The sequence below is a fragment of the Spermophilus citellus genome (genome assembly GCF_964194105.1).
Source record: "Spermophilus citellus genome assembly, chromosome: 11".
In the NCBI taxonomy this organism is placed as follows: Eukaryota; Metazoa; Chordata; class Mammalia; order Rodentia; family Sciuridae; genus Spermophilus; species Spermophilus citellus.
In genome coordinates, this window is record NC_138192.1 from 32113286 (window position 1) to 32138241 (window position 24956).

Consider the following 24956-nt stretch of genomic DNA (forward strand, 5'->3'; position numbering starts at 1 on the left):
CCACACATATCAAAGAGTTTGAATATATACAAATTTAAAATGACACTCTACAGGGAAAAGTTCTTTCTAGGTGAGTAAGGCAAGAAAGACATCATCATGCATGTGTTCATTGCTAAAGTTGGAAGCAGGACCTGTGGAAGATCAATCCTGCCTAACAAAATCATTCTTTCTTGAATAAGATAAAATGACCAAATCATTGACAAGCATGTGGGATGAATGTTGGACTTGAAACTCAAGGAATTTCTTTCTTTCCAAGAAGTCATTCTCTCTTTTTTTTTTTCTTAAATACTTTTTTCAGTTGTAGTCAGACACAATAACTTTATTTTATTTATTTATTTTTATGTGGTGCTAAGGATCGAACCCAGTGCCTCGCACGTGCTAGGTGAGCGCTCTGCCGCTGAGCCAAAACCCCTAAGTCATTAAGTCATTATCAGCCCCTAAGTCATTATCTTTTTAAACAACAATTGTGCTGCTTGAGTAGTAGCATAAGAGGAAGTAAGCTTCTCTCTTCTCTCTAAGCCACCTTTTTATACATAGTGGTAATTATATCAATTGCCTAGTGTCAGAGCAAGTTGGCATTTTGTGGGTAGTAGAAATGTCAGAGATTGTTCCAGATACTCTAAGTCACAGGTGCTTTAAAAATACAAGGTCAAGAATGGAGTCTTTGAAAATGGGTTCCATTAAATAACACAAGATCCTGTTAATGAGTGTTCACTTTGGCATTTGAGTTAGGAAAAAAAAAATGTCTTTTTCTTTTCTTGCTTTCTTTTTTTTTTTCCTTGGGGGTTGATATTAATTGTACATGAAGAAGCAGATTTTATCTGTAATTCTTTTTTTGTGTGTGTGCAAATTGGGAATTGAGTCCAATGGTGCTTTACTACTGAACTACATTCCCAGCCCTTTATTTAGTTATTTATTTTGAGTTAGTGTCTCACTTACTTATGGAGACTGGCCTCAAGCTTGAGGTCTTTCTGCCTCAGCCTCCCTTATAGGCATATACCACTACACCTGGTTTTATCTATAAATCCTTGAGGCTGAATACAGAGGATAATTACAATAAAGCAAGCACATTGGTATGCCCAGTCAATATCCTGTCCTAGTGATGAGGTAGGATTGAGATGATGAAAATATCCTGAGAATGGTCAGTGGTCTTGTTTGCCCAACAATGTGAATGTGCCTAATGCACTGGAATGCACACTTTAAAATAGTTAAAATTGTAAATTTTTGTTATGTACATTTGACCCCAGTTTTAAAAAAATAGATGAGGTGTAAGAACTTTGGATCTGATCTGTAGAAAAAAATAAATTCTAGTAATCTTCATCAAATGAAGGTTATGAGGCACACTGTTAGTGGATCAAGTAGTTACTATGCTGTGTGTTTTCACTTAAACTGCTCCACGAAATGTGAAGTTAAACTGCACATAAATCTGAGTTGTGATGTCTCCCTGCTGTAGCAATTAACAATGGGAGAGTTGAAGAGCAGGGGCTGTAGAAACCACATGAGATTTGGAAAAGGACAGCCTTGGAATTGAATCTCAGACCAATTACTAGTCAGTTGGGTGATTTGAAGATTTTTTTCCCTTCCCCCTTTCACTTTGTAGATTCCAGTTATTTTTTATCTGTAAAGTGGTGATAATGCTAATGGAAAGTGCTTAACAAAGTGATTGGTATCAAATAATGGTAACAATTGCTTTAATTCAAAGCTTTTCCTTTCAAGAGGAGATTGTATGGTGTCTCCCAGGTCATAGTGATTATGAACATTAGGAATGTATGTATTTCATTATATTATTAACTTTATAAATATTTTAGGCTTTATGTCTTACAACTTGCTAGGATTGCTTTATTCATAAAATTTGGCTGCACATGAGAGTTGGGTGGAGGAATTTCTGAAAAAATACAACACATGATGCAACATTGTTACCCAAGTCAGATGAATATCAGAGAAGTAGAGGATTTCTTTCCTGAAAGAATTGGTAAATGTTATGGTATGGATATGAGGTATCCCCCAAGTGCTTCTGTATTCATGCAGACATATTCAGAGATAAAACGAGTAGATTACAAAAGCTGTCACCTAATCATCTCATCTTAATGGATTGATTGGGTGGTGAATGTAGGCAGGTAAGGCGTGGCTGGAGGAGGTGGGTCACTGGGGTCTGCCCTGGCAAGGTGAACCTTCCCTGCAGCTCCTGCTCTCCCTTCACCCATAGCTCTGCTTCTGGGTGGCCATGAGCTGACAGCTTTCCTCCATCACAACTTTCCACCATGATCTTCTGCCTCATCTGGTGTCCAGAGTAATGGACTTGGGTATCTATGGACTAAACCTCTGAAACATGAGCTAAAATAAAATGTTCTTCTTCCAAGTTGTTCTTATCAATTTTTCTGGTCACAGTGATAAAATGCTGACTAACTGTGGTGTAACTTGGATTTCCGTTGATGTTTGCTGGTATTTCGGACCTCACTGGATCTCCTTTCTCCCCGCAGACGTTTGCAGGAAACATGAATGCTGACAGTGTAGTGCACCACAAGCTATTGCACTCAGTGAGGGCCCGCTTCATTCGCTTTGTGCCCCTGGAATGGAATCCAAATGGAAAGATTGGCATGAGGGTGGAGGTCTACGGATGCTCCTATAGTAAGTACCAGCAAACCAACTAACACTGCTGTGTGTTTGAGCGAAATTGTCCACAGAAAATCAGTGTGTCTACATTGACAATGACAATTACTTAATTTTAAGGTTACTTCCAGACTTTAATTACCTTATATTTGCATAACTGAAAATGTGTACTTCAAACCAGAAGTAGAAAAAATCTTCTATGTAAGGCTGAAGGAACTTGGAGTCAATAATAGGATAAAAGATGAACAAAATGTTCAAAGTGAAGAGTGCTTTAGATTTGTCATTTGCAATCAAAGGAATAGGTAAGCTTGCTTTCCCTGAAAAAGTATGGTGTGTTATCATGTAGGTCCTCTCTTGCCCCAGCATCAAGAGTAGGGAAGGAGATCTCCTTCACATGTTCAAAAGAGGTAGATAATTTCAACCTGGAGTAACTCATGGAATGCTTCTCTCCTGGAGTTAGTGGTATTCATCTATGGGTCCATGAGCTGGTTTGTACTGAAGTCAAAAGTCGAACTCCATCTTGCATATAAGGAAGGCTTTAAACATGGATAGAAATGGTGTTCACTTTAGAAGAATGAATTGCCCAGAGGAGGGTCCTCATTTTGATTGTAAAAGTGCCAGATATGTGACCTACTTGTACTACTTTCCATAAAAGAAGCACCTGGCCACAAGCATCAGAATTATTTGAAATGCTCCAGAAAAAACTCACTTCCCTGGTTCTGTCCTATACACACTAAATTGACTCACCTGGCAATGAGTCCTCAAAAAGCAAATGTTATCCAGGCACATTGACATAAGCCTGTAATTCTAGCAGCTCCGTTGACTGAGGCTGCAGGATTACAAGTTCAAGGCCAGCCTTGGCAACTTAGCAAGACCCTGTGTCTCAATATACAAAATTAAAAACACTTGGAAAGGGGGCTGGGGATGTGGCTCTAGCAGTAGCGCTCTCGCCTGGCATGCGTGCAGCCCGGGTTCGATTCTCAGCACCACATACAAACAAAGATGTTGTGTCCGCCAATAACTAAAAAATAAATATTAAAATTCTCTCTCTCTCTTTCTCTCTTTAAAAAAATATTTATATATAAAAAAAAAAACACTTGGGAAGTAGCTTTTTGTTAGAGTACCCATGGGTACAATTCCCAGTACCTCTCCCCATAGCAAATGTTAGTTCTTCAGTAAACTATGGATATAAGATGTGTCTACTAAAAGTAAATGTTCTTCACAGAGATTTGTTGGTGAAATTATTATATTTATCTTGAACAAGCACTTTCAGGAAGAATATGATACAGAACAGAAGCATCAACAAAGCATTAAACCTAGGAAGGACTCCCCACTCCTCCCCTAGCCTCTGGCATTTTAAATTCTATTTTTTTAAAATTATAGATGGAGACAATATTTTATTTATTTATTTTTATGTGATGCTGAGGATCAGAACCAGTGATGCACACGTGCTAGGCAAGCACTCTACCACTGAGCTGCAACCCCAGCCCCTCCAGGTTCTTTTGATAACAAGTTGTTCCTCCTGGGCGGTTTTCTTTTCTTTTTAAAATACATATGTTTTTGTGTTTAAAAAAAAATCAGCCTAGAAAAAGCTCATTCATATTATTTTACCAACCATCTGCTTTGTCCTAATAATCTTATTACTCTCTAACATGTCCTCATTCTTTATCTTTCTCCTATGGGGCCATTTGTCCTCATTTTTCACACCATTGTTCACCCATACTGTATGCTCACACAGGATGAACAGCATTTCTAATAAAGTCATAGACTTTTGGATTGAAAGACATCTTCCAGCAGCACTTTTAGGTTTCCCTAGTGATAGATTCTGGCAAGAATGTGATGGCAACAAATGTTCTTCTGCTCAGTTAAAGACTCTATGTACATTTTTAGTAGTGGAGGTTCACAGATGTGCTAGAGCCCAGTTCTGGAGCAGGCTGAGAACCCCGACGTTGGGTCCCACTCTCTATCTCTCCATGTCCACTCTATATCTAGCAGTCCTCTAAGGGGATAAATTGCCGTCAGGTACACATGGCCAGCAATGTTATGTATCCACCTTGGGGTTTTATTAGACACAGCATGACTGCTCTGCTGTGCACCCCAATACTGGCACCTTGTAATCTTCAACCACCAGCATATATCCTTGGCAGGGCAGGTGAAGAACACATACCTGAGTCTCTGTCTAAAATCAAGCCTTGGCATATCTTCTGGGTCTAGTCCCTCCTTTTCAGCATAATTTTATCCCTGTTTCCCTGGATCGTTCATGTAAACATAAAACCTTGCCGCATACTATACACTACCAATTAAAGCAATAGTAATAAAAATCCTAGGACCCAACTTGAGAGCTACCTCTCCTTCTCTCCTCACCTCCTGTGCTCAGAATGGTTTCTCTTTAAAATTTGGCTTTAGTTGCTTTCTCCACCTGCTTGTCTCATTCCAATGAGACAAGCTGGAACTCATTCCAATCAATCTTTAGACATTTGAGTGTCAGTTGAATGTGTCAGCGTGGCCAGGTCACAGTTTAGCTATTCACCCAAACACCTTTGTAAACGTTGCTGTGATGTGGTTGATGTCTATAACCATTTGACTTTAAGAAGATGTTTCTGGATAATCTGGGTGGGTATGATTCAATCAGGTGTAAGTTTCCTGAAGCAGAATTGAGATTTCCCTGCGGAACAAGAAATTCCACCTGTGGACAGCATCTGCCACTCCTGAAAAGAGTTTCTAGCCTATCCTTCCGGTGGCCTGCCCGGTGGAATTTGCATTTGCTTAGTCAGCCTTAGTATTACCTAAGCAACTCTTTGCAATAAATCCCATAATTTATGTGAGCATCCTATAGGTTATGTTTCTCTTGATGAACCTTGACCAATGCAGAATACTTTAGAGATTTGACTCCATTCAAGATCTTCTTGCTGCTTCTAAAAATATACTAGTATTTTACTACCTCAGGATCTTTCCACTTTCTGTTCCCTAGGCACATACCACTGACTGTCACACAGCCAATACCAATAGACACTTGACTTTTCTTACCTCACTCAATCTGTCCTAGTATTTGGTTCAAATAGGTATTTCCATTTTTTATTAAAAAAATGTTTTGTTTTTTTCTCCTTGTCACTTGCTATCCCTATTTTATCTAAGGTCTTAGTCTCAGGCCTTCTTTTTCTTTTCTTTTTCTTTTTCTTTTTTCCTCGTCTACACCCCATGGCTAGCTGAATTTATGGTTTCTTAAATTTAAACACCATCTGCATGCTAGTCATCTTCACATCTGTGTCCTGTACATATGACCTCCGGAATTAATATATGCAATTGCCTACTTGATATCTCCACTTGAAACTATAATCAATGCCTCAAATTTAGTATAGTAAAAATGTAACTCTGATTACTAATAGCCTCAGGACCCACTCCTTCACACCCCTCTATCCCAGTAAATGGAACCATTAGACCCTGTTCCTTTAGCAAAACCCTGGGTATCCCCCTTGCTTCCTCCTTTCCCATAATTTCTAGTCTTACCAGCTTGTCTATAGATCACAGAAGCTCTGATAGTTGCTTTTTACAAAACATGTTCTAAGCCCGTGTACTTCCAGAAGGCTCTCTTCTGTATTCACCTGAAGGATCTTATTGGTTTTCTACCTGTGGTTTTCCACCCCAATCTCTCAAACCCATTTTTGCATAATCACTATTAGTGATCTTTATAATAAGAAGTAAAACGATGTCATATTGCTGCCTGATGCACTTAAAAAACTGAGCCTCCTTACTAGCAAGTAAAATTCCCATGGAATCTTCTTCTCCTACCTCTTTAGCTTTCTTTTACTGCTTTCTGGCCATGTGGATCTTTTTGCTGCTTCTAAAATATAATAGTACTTTACTACCTCAGGATCTTTCTACTTTCTGTTCCGTAGGCACAGAGCATAATTCTAATGTCTCTTCCTCCAAGAAGTCCACCCTGGCTTTCCCACTAATGTTGCTTGCCCTATTTCCTGGATACCCTTAAATCAAATCATGGTTCTATGATGTGACTATTTACTTTTATGGTACCACAAATAGGAACCTCACTAGTCTTTCCTTTGTTGTCTGTTGTGTACAAGTCCTTGCCCTAGAACATAAGTCAGGTACCATGAGATAAAGCAGCTTGCCTATAATTGCCAGTACTTAATAGGCACAAATATTTAATAAACATCTTTTGAATGTACAGGTACATATATCAGTCCAGCCCCATTCTCTCCACTTAGGTAACCAGGTTCTTGTTGTTAGTGAGCCCACTGTATTTTCTAGGGAATTAATTTTATTTCTATAGACTTTCAAATCTTTTCCTTGAAATCTATGAATATGTTGCTAAAGATTGATAGGTTTTATAGCTCTATAATTTCTTAAGTCATAAACTTTTATCATTTTGGAAAAAAATCAGCATTTTCATTAATTTATTAGTTCACTTGCTCATTTCTTCACTGAGTTGTATTTATTTAGCATTTGATATATAACCATTATGCAAGGCTCTAGAGAAATGAAGAACAGACCCATTATTTCGTTTTTACAAGAACTTTTTGTACGCACATTTGATGATTGGATGTTATCAATTAATTGTATAATTGTTTGTCTGATGTCTACCTCCCCTGACTTGACCCTAAGCTTCACTAAGGCAGTAACTGTGGCTTCCAGGCATCCCAGAGCCCTCCTGGTGTTGAGTAGGTGGAATGCTTGCAGTAAGGATTGGCAGAATGATTGGCATTGCTCAGAGTGTAGTATTGGGTAACAAGCATGTGAATAAATCCATGTAATAATGGATGATTTGGGCTTTGTAGAAATTTATAAAGAGGGCAAGGGAGGTAAGGAGGAGAAAATAAGAATTGCTGTTGGAATTAGAATGAGTCAGACAACATCATTTCTATTAGCGGAGTCTCAATATTCAAAGAGTCACTTCCCTGGCATTATAGAGCCCCAGCAGCAGGAGAGTTGGCAGGGAGGAGGCAGGACAACCACATGGCTTTGTTATGCTCAGTGCACAAGAGGCAGTGGGGGAGAAAGAGAAATGGAGATACTTGCCTCTCTCTGTGATTGCATTTCCCACCTTGTCTGCACTTTCAATGGCTTAAATAGAATTCACCTTGTCTGTAGGAGTAGGGCCATAGATACCCAGCGACAGCCCTTACTCTTTTCCCACCTCTCCTGGGCATCCACTTCCCCCTAAGAATTTCTACCCTCTCCAGTTTGGAAAGCATCCCACTTTATTGGGGAAGTCAGTCCACTGGGAAGTAAGGAGTTTAATTGCCTTCAGTCATCTGCAGAGTCTGTCCCACATGGAGACCTGCATTTTGTTTTGTGGTACTTTGTTTGTTTCACTCTCTTTAAACCTGCCTTAAGCATTCCATGGCTGTGGGCTTGTTGTCAATCCCCAGTCACTCAATCCTGGTTATTCCACTTGCCACGTGCCATAGCTACCCATCCCTACCTGGATTTGTCCTTCATCTTTTCTCTCTTGCACTTCAGTAGCAGTTCTGCTAGTCCCTCTGTTTTCTAGATCCTTCTGCAAGGAGCAGAGGCTCAACCCTTCAGGGCCTCAAGGCCTTTGGAAGAGTCCATATTTCTCAATATCTTTCGTACTCCACCCTCTTTCCTTTCCTGCAAACCCCATACTCAGTTTTCATCCAGTACTCATGATGCTGAGCTTCTTTCCCAATTTCATGTTATCTTTCTGCCTCTGCCTTGTTTGCAATATCATCCTTCACCTTACCCAGGAAGGCTCCTGGTTACCATTCACCACTCAGGTCAAATATCACTTATGTTTAAGTTCCTTAACTCCTGGATCTGGTTATGGACCCCATTTCCATGTGTTGGGTCACGATCTAGGTCTGATCTTGTGATATGAGCCTTACCTGGTACTTCTGCCTGCTTATTAATCTGGTCTGGTCTCTATAGATATTACATGGCCCATATCAAAATATCATATGGTATTTCACAAATATGTACAAAGTTTATGCTTATATGTATCAGTTAAATATAAATAAATAAAAAAGTAAATTTTAAAATGTACTGCGATCATGTCCTACCTCTTTATTCTCTGGGAACAACTAGGGTTTGACACTTGCTATGTATTCTGTGAATATTTACTAAGTGATTAGTTATTTTGGGACCTAGGATCAGCCATTTTTACTAACTTAAAAGTTTTTTAAAAATCTTTCTCATGGGCATCCTCCCATCTCATATGCATGTGTATATAAACATATTTTATAGGTGCTAAAATATGTTGGTCACAATGTTCCTTATACATGGATTTCTTGAAGTATCTCATTCTGTTTTTGAAATAAATGATTAAATTTATTTATAAATTCAATTCCCAACTTGAGGTTCTTGGGAACTCATAAGTGTATGCTGAAAGAGCTTATTTTAAAATCATTACTGATAGATGTAGACATCTGTTTTCCTTAAGAATTCATGCTTTAAAGTTCTTTGTCTTTGATGAGATTATCCCATCTCAAGGATGCCAGAATGACTTGCTCAACTTTAATGAGGTTTCTCTTTCATGTCACCAGGGCCATTGTTTTAAGAGGTCACAATGAAGTCCAGAGCAACAGATTCCTCTTGTGTATTCAAACACGACCTTGATCAGCTGGTCTCTTCTTAAAAATATGAGACTTCAGTGACAACTGAATATTTCATTCTGTATTTCAAAAAGCTACAGAAAAGGCTTTTCAATGTTTTCTCTATAAAGAAATGAAAATCTGCGATAGACATGGTTACCTTAATTGAAACATTATAAGATCTATATGAAAATATTGTATGGCACTTCATTAATATGTACAAAGTTTGTTTTTATGTATCAGTTAAATATAAATATATAAAAAGTAAATTTTAAAAAATGATGAGACTTCTAGCCAACCATTACTTGAAGCTCTCTTCCCTCATATGTAGATGGCAATGGTGATGATTTTAAGACTTCTATGATAATTTGAGTTGTTATATATCAAGCACTTAGCAGAGTATCCAACATAGTTCATGTTGGAAGATATTTGTACAAATGTCAGCACACACTCCTAGAAGAAATCCTCTATTGCCACTATTTGTTGCCATTTTGGGAAACATTAACCATAGCCCCCAGCAAACAAGGATCCACTCTGAGACTTACATCAATGTCTTTGCTTTTATTTTTACTTGGTTTGTCCTGAGTTTGCAGTTTCCTGCCAAATCTAGGTTCTGGTCTTGCCTAAGAATGGAAAAGAATGGTATTTCCCACTGCATTCCACATGACCAAAAATTGTTTTCTCCCATGAAGGTTACTAAGGCTGAATAATAACATGTAGAAAATAATTCAAAGGAAGTGATTTTTAGCATCCTGACAGTAGTTATTCTGAGTAAGTTACAACCTTTTATTGCTGAATTTCAAGTCCATTTTGGCTATTAGACATCTTCCATGTGTGGATATCTGATGACCAGGCTCACTATTTTCTCAAAAGAAATATTGAAGACTTACTTTATCACAGTGATGATCTTTAATCATCACTTATGTTTACAGACTGATTGTCAAACTTGCTCATCCTGATGAACCAAATTAAAAAAAAAAAAAAGGACATACTTTCTACTAAATTGTGAGTTGGGAAATGAAAGATTTACACTAAAAATAAAGATGTCAATATACTATTGTGTGAGCAAATACATCTCATGTAGACACTACAAGAGAAGATACGGGGAAATGAGGAGAACTATACTGAGAAGACATTAACAAAACACTTCCTGGGGGAGAGAGCCAATATTTTCCCAAATGTTGGCAACTTCTCCTTCATTAAATTAGCCATTTATTAAAAATGCTGCCATCATAATCAACATTCCCTCATATTTTGCATGACATTTTGTAACACACATCCCACACCTCATAGCACTCTGCCAAGGTATTAATTCCAATTTTTATATATTTTAGAATAGGAAACTAAAATTTACAAAGGTCAAATGGCTTTTAGAAAAGTTAAGCAACTTGCATCCTAAGCCAAATACTTCTTCTGAGCTCTAAAAATTACATATACATTTGCCTGATTGATATCTGTTTGATTACATCACCAATAGCTCGAATTTAATAAGTGCCATTAAAAACCCAGTCGACTTGGACAGACAGTAACATTTTGTCTTTTTTATATCCCTCGCCCCACCCCCCCATCCCCAGTCCCTCATTTCTATAAACTGGGAGTCTTTCTTGAAAGCTTTTCTCGCTCTCACTTCCTACAGCAAATCCATCAGCAAGTTTTATCAGTGTTACTACCCCAATCATCACAAATTTGTCCCTTTCTTCAACTTCACAGTCACTAGCCTAGTGCAGTTCTGTCTTCTATCTACTCAATTTTCACTTAGCGATGCCCTTTCAATCATTCCCTCTTTCAGTCTGTTATCCTGCTACAGCCGAAAGGATCATCATAAAACACTGAGTTGAGCTCCTACCTACTAAAAACCTTTCAATGACTTCTGACCACACTTAGGAAAAATCCAAAGTTCCATGCATGAAGCCTGGGTCCTGCAGGTATCTAACTACTTCACAGGCCTCACCACCCAGCAGTGCCTGCTCTCATCTGGACTCTAGCCCTACTGGCCATCTGCTCTGTTCTCTCATGTCAAGTGCTCTCCTGTCTCAGATCCCTGCCTAGACTTCTCCCTCTGCCTGGAATGTGCCCTCTCCTTTCCTTGACTCATTGCTTAATTAACCTCAGTTTTAATATCAGTTTCTCAGGAAGATGTCAATTGATTTAAATTTAAATCAGATTACTCTTTGTTTTTCATAGTTCTTCTACCTTAAAACATTACTATTATTTTCACAGCATTGATCACCCAATGTATATGACCTGATTATATTTATCCATTATCTATCTAGATGACCTAACTACATCTATTATCTTCCTGTTTATCCATCCATCTTTTATCTCTTTTAAATAGCTATTTATATGTATATTTTGTTGTAAATTATCTGTATCACCTACCAAGTAATGAACTCCAGTAAGGTCAAGTACCAGCATTCAGCACAGATTAAGAGTAATTTCTATCAATAGTAAATGTTTTTTTTGAATAATCAATTTCCTCAATATTCATACTACTTGTAGGCTCCCTCTGAGCCAGGGTCTTAACCAGTGCTCTATTTTTCTTATGTTCTTGGGCTTTTTTTCCATGCCCTTTTATGCTTAAGCATTAGTATCTGAAAGTATCACAAGACATGGGAAAATTTTGTTGGTGGAAATAAACCACAATCAGTCTTTTCATACACAGATTACTATTATTTTATTCACAAAATCAAAGCAGCCTATAATTTTTGAGCTTATGCAGCTAAGATACTCTAGGGATAAAGTTATTTCCAGAATCAACAACTCCTGGGCTCACATATCTCCACTCCTACATCCCTTATCTGACTTCTCAGACCTAATTTTGCATAGGAATCATCTGAGAATTTATCTTTAAAAATACCTACTCTATCTGCTCTGACCAGATCATAATCTCTGGGTAGGACCCCTGGCCCATTTTTTTTATAGAGGGGAGAGAGAGAGAGAGAGAGAGAGAGAGAGAGAGAGAGAGAGAGAGAGAGAGAGAATTTTTAATATTTATTTTCTAGTTCTCGGCGGACACAACATCTTTGTTTGTATGTGGTGCTGAGGATCGAACCCGGGCCGCACGCATGCCAGGCAAGCGCGCTACCGCTTGAGCCACATCCCCAGCCCCCTGGCCCATTTTTGATGGTGCTAGGTAGTTAGAATGAGGAGTCAGAACTTGAAACTATTGTCTCAAACTTACTTTTTTAACTGTGATAGTCAGGTAATTCTTAGCCTGAACTCTCATTTTAACATCTCTGGTTGCTAATCATTAGAATTTTCAGTGAAATCTGAACTTTTAAATGCGTGGTAATGTAACGATAAATGCATGGGCCCTGGACTCAAACTACCAGAGATAGCAACTTGGTTTTAGGACCTACTAGCTATGTAATCTTAGGCAATCGTGGGTCTTCTGTGAAACTCAGATTTCTTTATTCATAAAAAAGCGGTAATAATAGTGTTTGTTTCATGCATCTAATTGCTTGAAATAGTGCCTGGCATATGATAAAGCACTCAAAAATTATTTCTGCCTTAGTTATTTAGGCTAAACTTCCCTTCATTTTGCTGCCTCCTTATTCAGGATCACATCTCCCCTGTACTTCCAAGAAAGAAGGTCAGCTTTCTTACACACCTGGTCCTGAAGGGTTTCAACACCTTCAATCCAGCCATCTGGAGACTGCAGGCTACATTAAGTTTTCTCTGGGGTCTTTTGTTTGAATTTCTTTATGTACAGGAAGCTAATTAATTTTAAAAATCATGATGAATTTTGATAAAGTAGAATGATTTGTCAGGCTTCCCATTCTCATTAAGAACTACAGCCATCATTTTATTCCTCAGGTTGCTTCCTTTCTATATAATACCTTTCTCCTATTTGGTTAATTACTGCCAAGTAACATCATCCAAAATTTATCACCTCCACAGTGGAAGTCATACTTTCTTTCCTCAAATAAATTTCCCTGTCGTCTCTGCTTCTGCTGACCTCCTCATTGTTGTTCTAATCATTTGCTTTCATTTGTCACACCTGGTAGAAGCCAACAAGTTGTAAATTTCATCACTGATGGGTTAAGGCCCAAATGGCCCTATCCCAGGGAACCTCGGAAATTCCAGCTTACAGCCGTTCCTGCCCTGGACCTGGCCTGGGGCTTGCAGGTTCATGGAAGCTCTGAATCCCACCTTCAGAATCCTGCTGTTTTTGATCTGAAAACACCTCCAAGATAATCCATTACTATTTTTGTCAGTCTAGAGATGAGACAACTGAAATCCAGAAACATCTTAAAATTAGGTCAGTCAGTGAATGGAGTCTGCTTTTAATCCACGAGTGAAAAATATATTCCATGATAATAATTTGCATATCTATATGCAACATAAACACAGTAAACAAAAATGACTGTGATCTTCTATCCTAAATGAATGACTTCTTCATAACATTTCTAATTGAGGTTCTGAAAGCTCCATCAAACACTCATTAACATTCCTCACTTAGCCCCTGTCTGCTGGGCTGTGGGGATATAGAAATGAATAAGATCATTTCTGCCCTTTAGGAATTCTGATTTTCAGAAGCCATAAGAGTCAAATAAATGCTCACAGATGTGGAGTCTGAGCAAACCACCTTTGGTAGGTGACTATATTGTAGGGAGGACAGGGAGCAATTTTTCCTGAAGAATTAATGCTCTGTGTCCCAGTGTGTGATTTGACTGACCATATCTCTGATTGCCAGGACTCATATGCTAATGGTGACAACATTAATGAAAACCTTAAAAGTGGAAATGACCTAACTGATCAACCTCTTCCTGCAACAGTGGTTTTCCACATGCATGTCAAGGCCTTGCTTCTGACAGTTTGTTTCACACTTAACTCACTACTGAAGTAGTCACTGCAGTGATTTTTCATCACTCCATGTTGTCCTCTAGCTCTAAGTTCCTTAGATTGTGCCCAGGTTGAATCATGGACAAAGAGTGCTTGATTTCCCCCACTCATAACAATCTTTCTGTAGAAAAAGTACCAACCAGTGTTAAACAGAAAAATAGCCACTCTCATTTCTAATTTTTCACTGAATAAGTACTCTTCCAGGGAGCAGCTAGCTGTGTGTAGCATCTGAAGACCCCTAAATGTTGAAGTAACCAAGGGAAGTATCTGATAATCTACCTACGCTATTGTCACAAGGGTTGGCTGCCTGTAATCAGCCTTTGCCTTCATCATTCCTTTTCTTCTGTGAAAGTGTGAATAAGATCTCTGCAAAATTATTCCCTTAATGAGCTCATTAGTTATCACATCTACCTCTTAATGGGGGTGACCAGTGACTTCTCACTTAACTGCCCACCCTGCACCTGTCACTTGAGGTGACCATAGTTTTCCAGATTTTCTGCACTAAGTGCATCTTCATGCTTGCTTTTCCTGTTTAGCTATTTACACCTCCTTTTCACTCCACAAGGCACTGTTTAGGAAATGGGTTGTAGGGAACATGATAACACTTCCTTTATTACATTCTACTCCGCCACGGGGATGCATGTATGTTGATGTTCATATGCATGATTCCCTAGACGACATGGCCTGTGTCTTTCTGATCTTGGCATCTGAGAGCACAGTGACCAAAATGAATACAGGATGTACCTTGTACCCACCAACAGACTCCAAGTATGAATGAATGAAAAACTGAATACATTATGAGTGTAGTGAAAAGTTCAAATAAATTACACATTTTAAGAATGCTCACAGATATCTATGCATTTAAAAGAAACCTAACTTTGTAAGAAGATGAGTCTGGCAGCAGAAATAAAAAGTACATCTGCTGGGGCTGGGATTGTGGCTCAGAGGTAGAGCACTCACCTAGCATGTGCAAGGTGCTGGGTTCAATCCTCAGCTCCACATAAGACAAATAAATAAAGATATCCTGTCCAACTACAACTAAAAAAATATTTTTAAAAGTTATTAATAAAAAGTACATCTACTAAGGTGAGGATTAAGATTTTTAAATTTTAATCTTTGACTTTTTTTTTTCTGTTGTCTTCTTGAGGCCCATTCTGTTTTTCACCTGCCGTTATGCATAGGAATGTCAGAAAATTTGTGAGAATGACTATTCTTAGAAGTGGTTACAGTTGACTTGGAAACTTATATCCTGTTTCTAGTTCATCTGAGGTTATCATAGTTTCTGACAAGACCTGGAAAAATCACAGAATTGGTAGGGGAATGTGTGCAAATTTGAGCTGACTGTTGTGGTTTGTGGATTGCTAGCCAAAGCCCTTGAGCCTTGGTGGAAGCCTATGGTCTGAATAATAATCATTTTTTTCTTATATAATGTATCATGAGAAAATCTTCAAAATGTAATTGTATTGAAAATCCTGTTTACTGGGAACAACCAAACAGTCCGAGTGGGACTAATTGTCTCAGAGAGAATCGATAGTTTCTCCTGTCAACTTGGAGCTTGGGTTTCCAGCAGATGAGAAAACAGACTCCTTCTCTCAGGTCCACACAGGAGTCTTCTCAGCTCACTGGGGGATTTGAGCTTGGAATATTTTCTTCAGTACAGCCCTTTATTTTTTTGATTTTTTTGATTTTTTTTTATTTTTTAGCTAGTTTGATGACAAGCTACCAACATCCATCAAATATGCCAGAATTTGCCTCCAGAACTCTGTCTTTCCCAGAAAACTAGCCGTGACAGCTGGGTCAGCAATTATAGGCCCAGTGGGAAATCTGGCCAGCGCTGACATTTCTCCATTTTGCTGGGAGGGTGGCAAGAGTGCGCTGGATTTATCTTGACCTAAATGGAGCGGCCATTGAGATGCAGGAACTGCCCTTATCCTGGGGACTGCTGGACCCACAATTGACCTATTCTTCATATTCTAGAGAAATCTGCCAATGCATCATCACCTTAATAAACCACCAATTGAGTAGAATTGAGTTCACAATGATGAGATCTTAAAAATCAATTTTCAGAAAGAGGGAGAGACTGTCTACTCCAGGAAATAAATATCAAACAGCTGTGCTCACTGGCACTGTAGATGAAATAAAGAATTCTGAAGAATAGTCATCATGTATTAATGGCAGGGAAAAAAAAAAAAAAAACTTCCATAGGCCCAAATTAGGATTTCATTACCTTTGCAAACAACAGAGCTAGATAATTCCACAGAGAAAGGGCAGGATAGCAGGATAAAAAGCCAGGATTAGAACTGGGGCTAACTGTGCAAGTCAATAGATGTGTTTACCAAGAAACAACTCTTTACAAAAATTAAAACTGACCATTCAGTGTCGCTACTTTAAATGCTTCAAAAACATTTTATTAACTTCAATGTCACATTAAAAACCCGTATGGTTTTATTTTGTTACAGTGGATTGAACCCAGAGCCTCATGCATGCTAGACAAGGGCTGTACCACTGAACTATACTACCAGTCCTGATTTTACTTTTAATAGCATTCCTGACTTTGTGGGTTCCTCACAGCCTCTGACATTCTTAGGCTTCAGTGTAGAAGTTCTCAGACCTTCATGAGTATCAGAATCACCATTGGCCTGTTATGAGTTCCCATATCCTATACTTCATTTTTTATGCTATTGTGTTTTTAATACATTATAATCATAAGTAATAGTGAGGTTTACTGTGACATATTTGTACATTCACATAACATAATTTTTTCATTTCATTCTCCACCACCTCCCCTTTTTCTCCTTTCCTCCCTCTCCCTGGGCTACTTCCTCTTTTCTATTGTTCTCCCTAGTATTTATTATTTTTTTTATTTGATGCATTATAATTATACATAAAAGAGTGATTCATTGTGATATCTTCATATAATACCTCCCAACACTTGGTTGATTTCATTACCTGATTCCTCCTTGTTTACTTTCTCCTGTCTTCCCCTTGATCCCTTAACCTCTATTCTATTGATCACCCTTCTATTTTTGTGAGTCCCTTTTTATTTCATTTTTCACTCTGTATCTTCTGCATATGAGGGGAAAAAATTAGCCCTTGACTTTCTGAATCTGGTTCATTAAACTTAGGATGATGTTCTCTAGTTCTATCCATTTACTAGCAAATGATATAATTTTATTCTTTGTGATTAAAAACTCCATTGTGTCTATACACCACATTTGCTGGCTGTATTCATTCTTCTGTTGATGAGCACATGGGCTGGTTCCAAAACTTGACAATTATGATGTTTCTTGGTATAACAGATCCTGTACTTCTATCAAGCTCTTAGGACAAACTAATACTGCTTGTTCAAAGAGATACCTCTAGGTCATGGCTCCAGAAAGACTGATGCCTCCCAAATTCAACATGAAGTTCCATTCTCTTTTATCCTTGGTTTGAACACATGGCACCATCTTTCTGTTGGTAGCAACCTTTCCTGTCACCTCATCTGCAAGATTTCCACTTATCCTTCAGAACTCTGTAGAAGCATTGCCTTCACCCAGATGATGTGTTGACCTGCTGCCCCACCTGTCTATCTTGGCAGTCCTCCTCTGGACAGCCTCAGGATACAGTGCTCCTTTGCTGCCTACCAATATGGAATTGTGGGTTTGCAGTTCCAGCTTAGTGCTTAAATTCAGGACCACTATGGAAGGTGTCACTACACCCTGTGCTGCACTCCCAGTTCCTGCCCTGTTGTGGGCAATAATGTATGAATGAAACAAGACTGTAAAAGTCAACTAGGATAGAGGCTTTGGGATCAGTGGATACAGTGGGACTGAGAGGTCCACCTTTAAAGAAGCCACCATGTAATGTGATTTCCAGGTTCTCTCAGGAAAGGCCACTTGCTCCATTGAACTTTTCCTATCATGAAGGAGAATACAGATGAGCAGGTTCCCATGGAAATGCATAATAACTGTGAAGGAAGAGAAATCTCCCCTTTTGACTTTCAACTTACCTTTTATTTAAATAGACATCTTGTTTCACACACACACACACACACACACACACACACACACACTATTCACCATTGCATGTTCTGTGCACAATGCACCAAGTCCTTTACCTCTCATGTAATCCTAGGCAGCCCCTCCCCATCCATTCTTTAATGAAAAAAATATATATATGGTTTCAGTGTCAAACAGCTCATTACCTTGTGTATCCCTTTGGGCAAGGTGTAAAATCTTTCTGAGCTTCAGGTTCCACATTTTTTTTAAAGGATGAAAAATCAGTACCTTGCAGCATTGTTAAGAACACTAAATGAAGTGATATGTGCTAATTAGTCTCTTTATACCCTGAGGTAAGGATTACTTAATCTAGAGAAAGAAATCCCCATGTGTATCTTACAAGAAGTTGTGACAGAGAAAACAGAAGCTATATTTGGTTTTGTTAGTTATTTTGTGAGTTCCCTTAACCCTGCCTTCCAAGATGGTACCATGTTCTCCATCTGCCAGTAAGAGCCATTCTTTAACCTTTATGTATTTTCCAACACACTTTCCTTTCCATTTTTCCTTTTGCATTTTAAAAGGTAATAATCAACCAAGATACTTAAGTATCTTAAACACTTGAAATATCTTAAACACTCCAAATAGTTTGATGTCTAAAACCAGATCCCATCTGCAAATCAAGTTCCAAATGAGATAATCAAGACAAATGATCATAATAACTCAGCATTCAATGATTTTTTCTTTATTTTTGGTCAACAGCAACCAAAAAGAAAATGGGTCTTTATTATCACCATTTTGAATTTGCTTTATCCCAGTGAATTTGGGGATGATGAGTATTTCCCTTGTGTCTGGGAGAGGTATTAAGTATTCATCTTGGGAAATATTTAATCCTTCTTCAAAACCTTTCTTCAGCTTGTACTTCTCAATCTGTGAGGTGGCTGATGCATTTCATGTGTGATTTAATTAATATTGCAAATGTCCGGGGTGGTTGGCCAAGTTCTGGATATGTAAAGTGTTCTTTTTTAGCTGTTTCCATTGTTCCAAAGGGGAGGTCTATGCTCAATAAAGATATGTCTCTTCACTACACTATGGAGTTTCTCTGAGGGATATAGGGATCACGGCACAGGTGGCTGAGCATGCTCCTGCAAAGGAAATTATACCTCTTAGTGTGAAGAGGCAGCCAGTGCTAAAGGACGGAGAATATGATGTAGTAGGAAGTCAGAGGATGCTCAGATAGCACCACTCTGGTATACAGGTACCACAATCTGTCACTATCTTATTTCTTTTGTTTTGGACAAATATAACTTTCTGGACCGAGTGCTAAACTTAGAAATAATGCAGTAAATAATAAATATCTGGCACATATCCAAATGGATGCACTGGCATTTGGGGTAGCTGGACTCTAAACAAATAAGGAAACAAACAAGTAACTAATGCCAATGTGAGTGTAATTATGAAGGAGATAGCAGCATGATTTGAGGGAAGCTGTTACTAATGTGGTATGGGGAACTTCTTAGGGAAAAGGATGGAATCTGATTGAGCCATGTTAACCAGGTTTCCATAGCTGTGACAAAATACCTGAGAAAATCAACTTAAATGAGAACAGGTTCATATTGACTCATTATTTCATAGCTTTCAGTCCCATGGTTGTTTTGGGCCTGTAGTAAAGCTGCACATCCTGGCTGTAGCACATGATAGAACAAAGTTGCTTACCTCATGGTGGCTGAGGAACAAAGAGAGAGATAGGAAGGGCCCAAATACTCAATATCCCACTTAAGGGCACACCTCCACCAACCTAACCTCCTTCCATGAGGTCCCATCTCTTAAAGTTTGCCCCACCTCCTGAAAACATCACAGGCCAGAAACTGAACCTTTATGGAAGACATTCCAGATCCAAACTATAAGTGAAGTGGAGCACAGGAGCTTCATAGGCAGAGGGGCAGCACTCACAAAAGAGTTCAGCACACTCAGGACACTAATCTGATTAACACGGGGTCGGGGTGATTTCTGCCTCTACCACTTGCTCACTGCATAATTTTTCATATCTGAGCCAAGATTTCCTCATTTGAAAAATGGGAATTATGACTATGATGTGAATTCTCTGGAACCCCAATCCTGGACAGAATGTCTTAATGCCACATTCTTCATGCCACATTCTTCATAGTGTCTTCATACCATGATTGAAACCCTTACTACTGAATAATTCTTTTGCACTACTAATAGAATTTTCATTTCCAGATGTGAGCTTTGGCAGTTCTCACAAAGATTTTGTAAGGTAGGTTTCTGTAAGTCCCATTGCACAGATAGGAGAACTAAAGCTTGTTTGAAATCAAGAAATGCTTCAAGTCTCCCAGTTAGTAAGTAGCAAACTTGAAATGAAACACTGGCCTCTTTGGTTCCAACAGTGATTTTGTTGTTGTTTCTCAACATGTAGATGTATTTCCTTCACAGTGACCTATGTCATCAAGACATTTCATCAATTAAGTCATTAGCCTAGCTAGACATTGGTGATAGGGTATGCGGATCAGAACAGTTGTGATGGACGGTGATGAAAATTCAATAGTATAGTTACTGGAGAAAGGAAGTTTCTGGAACCCAGAACTAGACTGAAAATTTCATGGTTTCATGAAGGATTTTGTGGACAATACCACCATACTGTGAGATCATAAAATGAAGCAGGATGGGGAAAATAGCAGCAAAATAATAAATATCATGTGTGTGTGTGTGTGTGTGTGTGTGTGTGCTCGCATACACATCCTTTTTGACATAAGCTTTCTTATTATATCATTGTTGTACTGAAATCTGTTGCAAGTTTAAATAAATATACTGTTATGCACCATTTCATAAAGAATGAAAGTGAGGCTGATGGTTCTGATGCAGAGTTGCCCCATCCAGGCCCCAGGTCAGCAGAGGGGCTTCTCTACGAAGCATTCTTCTTGTCTTTGTTCGGTGCTGTTTCCAGGGAACAACAGGCAAGTGTGGTCCATGTTCTTTCACTACAACATCCATCAGGCACTGCCTGTCCTGTCCCAGACTCTGCTAAGTACTCAGCGCTGGTGGTTCTCAGGAGGTTCCTTAGACAGTGGAGGTATCAGTGAGTGAGTGTAAAACACACAATTTATTGAGTGGTACTCTAACACAAAACAGTGATCCAAATTATGGGGACCTTCCTTGTGCTATGGGAATGCAAATTTGAAACACTGGATCTGCCTGTGACAGATGCAGTGAGATAAATGCTTCCATGAGTAAATGTGGAATTTGAGTTAATGTTTAAATGGCACTCAATGTGTTGTGTCCCTAAGCTTACGGGAAACAAACACACTGGAAAACTGAGATATTTATGCTCCTTCCCCTATGACCACTTTACCTCCTATAGTCCTGTGATGTACCTCATGTCCTCATCCTATCATCCTCTTCCCAGAGACACTGGATCCATCTTTTCCCACATGTAACATTCAAGTCCAGTATATTTCTTGCTTTCTCTAAGAAAAACTCTCCGAACCTTCTCTGCTTTGAACTGGGTCAGTCTCCTCTGAGTGTGCATGACTCCACACATTCACCTTTACAAGCTCTGATGGGCGCTATGCAGTTGTTCTTCTCTCTGATGGGCAGTAAAGCTCCTACAAACTCAATTGCTACCAGAGTCTTGTGCAGTGGCAGACTAGAAGCAGAAGAGAACAGGAGTGTACAATACACACATGTGCAGCATTACAACTAGCGTGAGAAGCTGAAATGTGGTAGAATAAGAAACTTGAGGCCAAACTTGCATCCCCTGGGCAGTAAGCCATTGAATCAAAAATAAAAGTAGCATTTGGGGTGAAAAGGTGGAGTTGTCAGCTGTTAGAATTGAGTACTTAGGAACTCAGGCCCTCTGTTTAATCCATTATGACCCATACTCCTACGACCTATTAATGGATTTAGAACATATATTGTGTCTGGCCCAATGTCCTTGCTTTCTATGTGTTGTCACTATATATGTATCAGACAATTAATTATTGAGGCATCCTTTTCTAATGGATATAAGTATCCCCATTTTATAGGTAAGAAAGACATCAATCTTAAAGAGGTGAAGTTATCTAAGATGAACAAGCTAAAATTCTATGGCCATTATAAACCAAAATCTGTGCTTTTTCCCATGCCAGGGTACTCATTATTCTGAGATTGAGGGTAGTTTGCTTCCTGTAGACCTCATTTCACTTGGGTAAAACTCCAGTTTAGAAGACAGGCACAGATGCACAGATGGGTTGGGGTGGGAAGGTTTTCAGAGGGGTAGGTGTTTGTAAAAATCACTCTGCATTTGGGCAGTTCCTTTTTACAATCTGGAGCCATCAATGACCTTTTGGTTATACTCACTTAATTTCATAGAAATAAATTGTGAAGTTGTGTTTTAAAATTAATCATAGGCAAGTCTGACTTCATTTTTCTCTTCATTTCAGAATTTTTAAATTTACAAGGATATTTCTTGATCTTGGTCAAAAAGTGCTTAATTTATCCTTATGTATGCTCAAACTGAGGATTTTAATTACTTAGCAAATAGTGAGAAGTTGAGTTTTCCTGGGTAGTGGATTTGAAATATAGGCAATCCCATCCAGTTCAAGCCACTATTTGCCTTTACTTTACTCATGTAAGATAGTACATCATGAATCTCTTTTAAGTTAAGATGAAATAGCCTTACTTTTGTTCTATTTTTTTGCTTAGCATTATGTTGAGAAATTTATTATGTTTTCATCTTGAGGTTAATTCATTTTCATTGTTACATATTATTCTAATATATAACTTTTAAAATTTATATAGAAAAATAAATGACAGCAGAATGCATTATAATTCTTATTACACATATACAGCAATATTTTTCATATATCTGGTTGTATATAAAGTATGTTGACACCAATTCATGTCTTCATACATGTACTTTGGATAATGATGTCCATCACATTCCACCATCCTTGCTAATCCCCTGCCCCCTTCCTTTTCTCTCACCCCTCTGCCCTATCTAGAATTCATTTATTCCTCCCACTCTCCCTCTTCGTACCCCATTTTGAGTCAGCCTCCTTATATCAGAGAAAACATTCAGCATTTGGTTTTGGGGGATTGGCTAACTCCACTTGGTATTATCTTCTCCAAAGCCATCCATATACCTGCAAAAGCCATGATTTTATTCTTTTTTATTGCTGAGTAAAATTCCATTGCATATATATGCCACATTTTTTTTAATCTATTCATCCACTGAAGGTACCCAAAAGACTTATATACAGCATAATACAGGGACACCACCACATCAATGTTTATAGCAGCACAATTCACAATACCTTTGTTCTATTATAAAATTAATAAAAGCTTACCATAAAAGTTTTTATGATAAAATAGGAAAAGTCTCTATTAGCTTTTTTTGGCATATATTTGTCAAATGTGTGTACAGTATATAAGTTGGTTTAAAAGATCTTATCTTTTGTCTTTAATAATACCCAAACTGGAGGACACTATGTAAAATGAAATGAGCCAGGCACCAAATGACAAGTGTGGACAAGATGTGATGCCTGTGTGGAACCCATAAAGTTGACCTCATAGAAATTAAGAGTAAAGTAATGGTTAATGGAGGCTGGGAAGGGAAGAGATGGGAAGAGGTACTAGGCTGTATTCAGACATGAGAAATAAGTTCTGGTGTCCTATTGCACTATATAGTGACTATAGATAATAATAATTTACTATTTATTTTAGGAAAGCTGGAAGAAAAGATTTTTGAGTGTTTTTACCTTAATGAAATTATAAATGGTTGAGGAAATATATATATGCTTACTCTAATTCAAACATTACACAAAGCTCACATATCAAAATATCACATAGTACCCCATATGCAGGTATAATTTTATCTGGATGAAAAATATCCCATAATTACAAAGTAAAAACTAATAAATAATAAATGTTTTTATAAGCACTATATTGATATAGCTAGCATAGAACAAGGAGGGAATGGCAAGGATGCAATGTATTTACCTTTCTGTTCAAACATCAAGTCTTTCTTTGCTGACTATTCTTTTCTGCTGACCTCAGAAGAATCCTCAGAATCCTTCTAAACACAGATTTCTGGGAAGACAGAATGACTCAAGCAGAGTTGGCATAATAAATTATATCTCTTTTGGATCTCCAGCATCAAGACTAAGATGTGGAGATCAAATGATTCCAACTGTCAGAAGAAAATTAATAAGGAAGATAAATCATGAGAGGTTGTTACAAACAGGCATCTGACAGTAAAGCCTGACATAGGTACTTGTCCCCTCAAGCAAAGGCTGACATATAACTAATGAGAGTTTTTTTTTATTTCCAGTCTGATGATCAGTTCACTTTGACTCAGTGTGTGGTGGTTGCTTGTAAATGAATAATTCCTCTGAGTCTAATTAGATTGGGTCTAGTCTATAAGCTTCCTGTTGAGGTGGGACCTTCCAGAACTCAAGAACATTGTTGTGAATTGGATAATGCTTAAGATCGCAAAAACAGGAACAGGAATCCCAAGGATAAATGCTGATTTTTCTTTTCCTCCTCTCTTTTTGTGCCCAGAATCGGATGTTGCTGACTTTGATGGCCGAAGCTCACTTCTCTACAGGTTCAATCAGAAACTGATGAGCACACTCAAAGATGTGATCTCCCTCAAGTTCAAGAGCATGCAAGGAGATGGGGTCCTATTCCATGGAGAAGGTCAACGTGGAGACCACATCACCCTGGAACTCCAGAAGGGGAGGCTTGCCTTGTACCTCAACCTGGGTAGGATCAAGCTCTGTTCACTCCCTTTCTATGCTTGTCAAAAAAAAAAAAACTGTTCTTCATAACAAGTCACAGTAGCACATAAACACTAGTGCTTTCAGTACATCACAGGGAAATCCCTGGAGTTACAAGTGCCCTATCACCTTTACCTGCCTGGGGGTAGAAAAGTACCATATTTTGAAATACTTAA

At 38.4% G+C, this 24956-nt stretch overlaps 1 protein-coding gene across 2 annotated transcripts in view; it reads left to right on the top strand.

Annotated features, from left to right (window-relative positions):
• CNTNAP5 (contactin associated protein family member 5) overlaps positions 1 to 24956 on the top strand; it is a gene marked incomplete at both ends in the record, with an annotated part of 785818 nt that overhangs the window by 333895 nt on the left and 426967 nt on the right. For both annotated transcript variants that reach the window (XM_081262143.1, XM_081262144.1), the window contains 2 exons: positions 2481 to 2628; positions 24563 to 24766. In XM_081262143.1, coding sequence (XP_081118269.1) covers positions 2481 to 2628; positions 24563 to 24766 — 352 coding nt within the window. The remainder of the gene's footprint in view (positions 1 to 2480; positions 2629 to 24562; positions 24767 to 24956) is intronic.